This window comes from Rhamphochromis sp. 'chilingali', assembly GCF_963969265.1.
Source record: "Rhamphochromis sp. 'chilingali' genome assembly, chromosome: 10".
Taxonomy (NCBI): domain Eukaryota; kingdom Metazoa; phylum Chordata; class Actinopteri; order Cichliformes; family Cichlidae; genus Rhamphochromis; species Rhamphochromis sp. 'chilingali'.
Window position 1 is genome coordinate 355,958 of NC_137937.1, and position 6,439 is coordinate 362,396.

At 42.8% G+C, this 6,439-nt stretch overlaps 1 protein-coding gene across 2 annotated transcripts in view; it reads right to left on the reverse strand.

Annotated features, from left to right (window-relative positions):
* Positions 1–4,926, reverse strand: part of zfr (zinc finger RNA binding protein) — a 41,405-nt gene extending 36,479 nt beyond the window's left edge. For both annotated transcript variants that reach the window (XR_013972955.1, XM_080893322.1), the window contains exons 1-3: positions 4,808–4,926; positions 4,578–4,659; positions 1,040–1,322 (exon numbers count right to left, since the gene is read on the reverse strand). Coding sequence is in view for 1 of the 2 variants with exons in the window: in XM_080893322.1 (XP_080749448.1) it covers positions 1,040–1,322; positions 4,578–4,659; positions 4,808–4,844 (402 nt within the window). In the remaining variant the exon portion in view is untranslated. The remainder of the gene's footprint in view (positions 1–1,039; positions 1,323–4,577; positions 4,660–4,807) is intronic.
* Between the last annotated feature and the right edge of the window lie 1,513 nt (positions 4,927–6,439).

The following is a 6,439-nucleotide window of genomic DNA, read 5'->3' on the forward strand; positions in this document are numbered from 1 at the left end:
CAAAGGTGGAAATCAGTCAATTTACCTTCTTCCCCCACCAATATATAGCATTTATTATTTCTTAGACAGCTTCTATATTTTACACATCCTCCTGATAGTACACTTAAACAGCGCCTCAATAAGGGTAGGTTTAAAACAAAAACAACCATTTCCTTATTCAAATTGATTTTAGCATGAATAATGTGATATCCATTCATTAACTGCTGAATCGATTTCCTCAGTGGTGCTAGGTTTGAATACATGCCGCCTACAGACAGCAGTGTAACATGACAGCTGTCTGTAGGCTGTTAAACTAAAAATAAATGTGCTGCCATGTGCTGTGAAGTAACTTAAACATGTCACACATGCCTGCTACACCAAATCTAAAACCATTTCTTGGCCCAGTCCGATCTGCCAACTATTGCTGACCAACTGGTGCCCATACTAGGTTTGAACACTTACTAGTCAAGCAAAGCGACTGGACTGTTTAAATTGTACAGTTTCATTAAATCTATCTATTCCATTTCAGATGCTAAGTAGTTGTCATCAGAAAAGGTTCAGGTACCTGCTGGTTGCTTCCAGGTCTCCACACTGCTGGTGCACAGGCAGAGGATTGCCACGTTCGACACAGTTCCCTCACAGGCAGAGTCAAGTACTGTGGTGAGGATATGTAGGAAGATCCCCAAGCTAAGGATCCACAGCAGCTTCCTGGCAGCAGACCCACTTGCTTGCCAACTAACCAATCATGTCCGGTAACTCAATCGAGTTTCTCCCGTCCTCATTTTGAAACGCCATCATTAAGCTTTTGAGAGTCATTGCATTTAATTTGACTGATTTAAAGCATTTATGGAGAGAATGTATTAACTTGTGTGTAATTCATTTAATTCCTGCTGATAGTGTCCAATTAGAAACTAGTTAATGGAATTCTGCAAATGCATTTATGGCACGTGAGCTCCCACAAATATAATGAAGGCAGCACATCTCTCCCCATATTCCTCATTCAAAGAGACTCCAAAGAATGTTCTGGAATCTGTGAGTCTACAGAAAAATGTTGTGGTACCTGGTAGTTCTGTGAGGTGACTGGTGGGGGTGGCGGAGGGACTTCAGGCTGCCGTTGAGGGTAGCCATAATCTGTGGCCGCGTGGGTCGGCTGGTATCCTCCGTAAGCGGCAGCAGTGGCAGCAGCTGCCACGGCAACAGGCGCAGGCCTAGCTACTGCAACTGTGGCTGCAGCAGGGGCGTAAGCTGCTGCCACAGTGTGTGCTGCCACTGGTGCTTGATGAACTGTGTAACTGGCCACTGTGGTTGGATGGGTGTATGCTACCCCGGCTGCTGGCTGCTGGCTGGGAGACACAAAGGGAAACATGAAGGTTATCTCGACAGTCTAACTGAGAAATGCCTTGGCACATGTTAAAAGATCTTTTTCAGACTCCAGTGTCTCCAAAACTGTACAGCTTTCCCCAAACTGCCATGACAAATTGCATATTAATGATCAACAAACTGGTCTCACAGCCCACTGTTTCCCCAGTGGTGCCAGTTTCAGTCATTGTGCGAATGTCCTGTTTATAAGGCTGGACACCTGCAGTCAGCTGAGACTGTAGAAGTCAGCTGATGATGATGGAAGGTTTCTCCCACTGAAACGTCCAGATGAACAGATTCTGGGGATTTCTTACCTGGATGACTGAGGATGCATCAAGACTTTACAGCTGTACTAACTACCAAAGCATGTATGGAGATTCTTTTGACCCTGCTGAGATTATGCCACCATGATTACATTTAAAAATTGTCTTTTTTTAAAATCCTCCCACTAATGGGACTCAGGGGTCCCTTAAATTATCATCTGAATCGTGCAGTATAGACTACTGTTAATACATACCTTGAATTATTTGGCATATAAAGACTTTTTGTTGATTTATTTAAATGTGCATGACAATTATGGTGCAACTGCATGCTCTTCTGTACAGGTCAGCTGTAACACATATCAGGTTTACTTTGTGGACTAATTTGTAATAAAGCACTTCTCCTCCTGATAAATTCAATTGTATTTATATAACATCAAATCACAACAGCAGTTGTCTCAAGGTGCTTTGTGCTGTAAAGCAGGGGTGTCCAGCTCCAGGCCTCGAGGGCCGGTGTCCTGCAGGTTTTAGATGCGTCCTTAATCCAACACAGCTGATTTAAACGGCTAAATGACCTCCCCAACATGTCCTGAAGTTCTCCAGAGGCCTGGTAATGAACTAATCATGTGAGTCAGGTGTGTTGACCCAGGGTGAGATCTAAAACCTGCAGGACACCGGCCCTCCAGGCCGGGAGTTGGACACCCCTGCTGTAAGGTAAAGACCCTGCCATAATACAAAGAAGAACAGCCAACAGTCACATGTCCCCCTGTAAGCAAAACACAGCATTACAACTACTGAGTATCATCCTAAGTTGCTGCAATGAATCTCCGGGGAAATGAACTAGGCCGTCACATCATTATTTCACTTTGACTTTAAGATCGTCTTTAAATCCACCCCTCTGTAGGTTGATCCTCTTCATTTAAGTTCAGATGTTCTCAGGAATCTGAACATTCCTCAGATTTTTCCCAAAACCTCAGGAATGTTCTCAGCACCTTGCTGAAACTAGGCTGCGCAGACCTGAGGGAGTTCAGAAGGCAAAATTGGTCCAACCTGCAACATGCAAGCTGTGCCTAAAGATGTGTACTGTGTTACTCCATTTTATTAATGTGGAGTTAACAAAACAATCCTAAAACTAAATCCTGAAATATAGTGACTTGATGGTCATGATCATCCAGGACGGGTAAAGAGCAGAGCGTGCTGAGAGAGAAAGCCATCACAAGGACTAAAGGCGCCAACGCAGATCAATAAGACGTGATGAGAGTGAAAGGAAATGGAGACGGGCCCAACAAATAGGGTTACTGTATAAGTTTCCAAGAATCCTTTGTCATGTAAAAACATTGTTGATGTGGATTCAGCACACAAACCAGGATACTGACAGGATTCAGAGTCCAGTTTGATTTGAAACAAGACATTTTTAAGCACAGTGGTTAGCGCTGCTGCCTGAGTCAGCTGGGTCTGCGTTGGCATGCATCATCATTTGGAGTTTGTTCTGCCTGTGTGCTCGCTCCAGCTTCCAGCCACATAACACATGCTTCTTAGGTTAACTAACCATGGTTGGTGTTACTGAGTCTTTCCCTGTCTGTGTTAGAGTACTACACCTGTCACCTTATGACAACCAGGTGTTGGTTCAAGGTGAAAGGTGGTCTCTAACCTTCTTTCCACTGGTGCTTCAAATGCCTAAGTGATTTAAGTGTTTATACGGTGACACCAACACAATCTTTGTCATACTCAAGGAGAGCAACACAATCCAATCTGAGGACAATGTAAAACATCAGTGATATAGTTCATTTCGGGGCCTGAATATCTGTTTACCCCATATTACAACAGTCTCACTACTTCGCACACTTTAACGGGTTAGTTTGGATCCAAAGCTCCCACCTTTTTTTGTTCAGAAATAAAAAAAATAAATTAGACAAACAGCTGACGTCATGTTGCTGACCATGGCTTCCACCACAGCAGCTGCTCTACCACCATTTCACCATAAATCTTGTGTACAAAATTAAAATGTCAAAGGTAGAATAATTATGCCCGAAGCCTACAATACAATGTAAAATCAAAGAAACCATTTACAGTCACGGGGACATTTTAGCAGTTTGGAAACTTTCAACTTTTCCAAAGTGCTGAAATTTCACGGGGACATTTGGAGAGTAAGCGGTGCTCCTTTGGTTTATGTTTGAAGAAAAGTAAAAGAAAAGTGCATGAACACTTGGCTAGAACAGGGCCGAGGCTGTTGGTATGCAACCCCCCCCCCCTTTGTTAAAATAACAGATTAAATTCATACAAAACTAGCAGGTGGCTTGCTCGTGCTTCAGAGGCCTGACTTAGTGATTGAATGCATACCATTATGCTCGGGGTGAGCACTGAAACGGCACATTTAGGCCGTAAAGCTTTTTTAAAAAGGTTTTTGACTGCAGCTGAATTTGGACCGAGCCCTGTTCCCTTTGCTCTGACACCGACCGCATCCCAGCACACACACTCACCTGTGAGAGCAGGTGCTGCTCAGCAACAACATCATCATAGTAATAATTATTATAATAATCCTGCACTCTCCCATGAGATGCATGTTTTGGGATAACGAGTGTTCAGCCGTGCAGTGAAAGGCAGGTTATATTTTCCTACCAAATAACTATTTCAGTTGGTCCTTATAATAAAGTCTAATAATGTCACACATAAGGGGGCTGTCCCGTATTTGGATGCCCGACCCCCATGGAGGCTCCCATGTGTTCGGCCTCGGTCTGGAGTGGATCGGCAGTGCTTCACGTTTATTTCCGTAGTTTTCCGTCGGAACTGTGGAGAAGGTCCAACCGTAGCACCGGGAACAACAGCCCCCTCCCCCAATGCGAACAACGGGATCAGTGGGCAGTAGCAAGCCTTAATATTAATATGTACGTACAGCATATAAACAAGCCATCGTTCGACCACAGAAGCATTATGCAGCACACAGGAACCCAACCAGCCACGTATCCCGCATCCCCCTACCTGTACTGAGCGGCAGCGCCGTGGGTAAATCCAAAGTAATTGCCGGTAGCCATTTTGGCATCTTCACCAAGCCGGCCAGGCACTGCGGAGGACACACACAGGATAAGCTAACCGTTAGCAGCGGTCCAACAACTATTTATTCACGGTTTTATTGCCTTTCTTACGCCTGCAGACACATCAACATTTTTAAAGTTGTCCTTAATATAAATTCACATTTGGTCGATACTTACCATAGGTGAAGGATACTACTGGACATATGGGAATCATTGGTTTTGTATATTCTACCCACTCTCTGCAGCGCTACACCAACCTATATTACATGTCGCACCCGGAAATGGCGTCATGACGCATGCGCAGAACGGTAAAACGTTAGCGTTGGGTGCGGTCCTACAGTGAGCAGAAACACACACATACATTCAGTCTGCAGTAACATGTCTGAATAGCGTTGGGACAGGGCCGTGAGTCCCGCTGTGCGGTGTCTTTTAACAACAGTCCGTAAATGTGTGCATACTGAGGACAGCAGCTGCTCCCATTCTGGTCTCATATGAGACTGTAGCTGCTCAGCAGACCCCACTCGCGCTTTTTTACATTTCACTGAGCGGCAGATGTTTTCAGTCGATGAACGTCTGGACTGGCATTTATAATCGTACTTTTCTAATCTTACTGATCACTCATATTCACACCACACATCCATAAAGCACGCACTGTCAAATATTACTCGTTTCAACATACAAACATTACTCGTTTCAACATACAAACCTGATGTAGAGGACTGACTTAGAATTTTACGTAAAGTCAACAAATGGGTTCTGGGGACATTTTGTTTATCTTAAGTAATTCTTTAAGCCTTCCAACATCTATGTCAGCACTCCTGTAAGATTGATCTCAGATCTTACATTTAAATTTGTACATTAATTTAAATTTATTTTCAGTCATTTATGCTTCAGGTTTTATTTTAAAAAATTAAAATAAAACAGATTTAAGTATTCATTTCATGCATAAAGTTTGTTACATGGACATGACAGTTAGACATGAACATGGTCCATCTTACTCATGTGAGAAACATCACAATCCATCACAGTTCACATAATACTGCTTGTAAATAAATAAACGTGAACTTGGCTTTGAGCGTGGTTTGGGTGAAGAGTCATTAGGTGATCAGTTTGTGCAAGTTTGATTAAAATGTGACTGATACTCTAGGTGAAGTAGTGATTTTTGTGAACTGTGGACATCTGGACAACAGAACCTTTACCATGGCAGGAGCTTAGTCTTTCAACAGGATGAGCTAAAACTGCTGCATTAAAATTCACAGCATGGACATCAGTGTGTGAATATAAAGTATAAAAGACCTCAAACTCTGGTATTTGTCATGGTCAGAGTATTCTCTGAATGTTCCAAGAACCAGTAAACACAAAATATAAAAAGTTTGAATTGTCCCTCATCTTCCAAGGTGAAGTTAACATTCCCTCTTGACATCTGATTTCCCTGCAGCTGTGACAGCACTGAGCAGCTCCTTCAGTGGGAGACTGCGGCACCCACGGTGTGGGACGGAGAGATTTCGCAGGTCTTTCCTCCCCACTGCTGTCAGACTCCACAACAAAGACTTTAACTGAACAAACACACACATCCACACATGTGCAATAACACTAAGTGCAATAATCTTTTCTGGCATCGTTGTATTTTTACTCAGTTGTATATAGCATTCGTATTCTATTTTTATCTTATTGTATATTTTTATTCTATTTTATTCTACTGTATATAGTATATTATTTTATTCTATTCTGTACAGCTGTGTACTGTATTTATTCTTATTGTATTCTAATTTTTGCGTCATAACTTTTGCACTGTCCACTTCCTGCTGT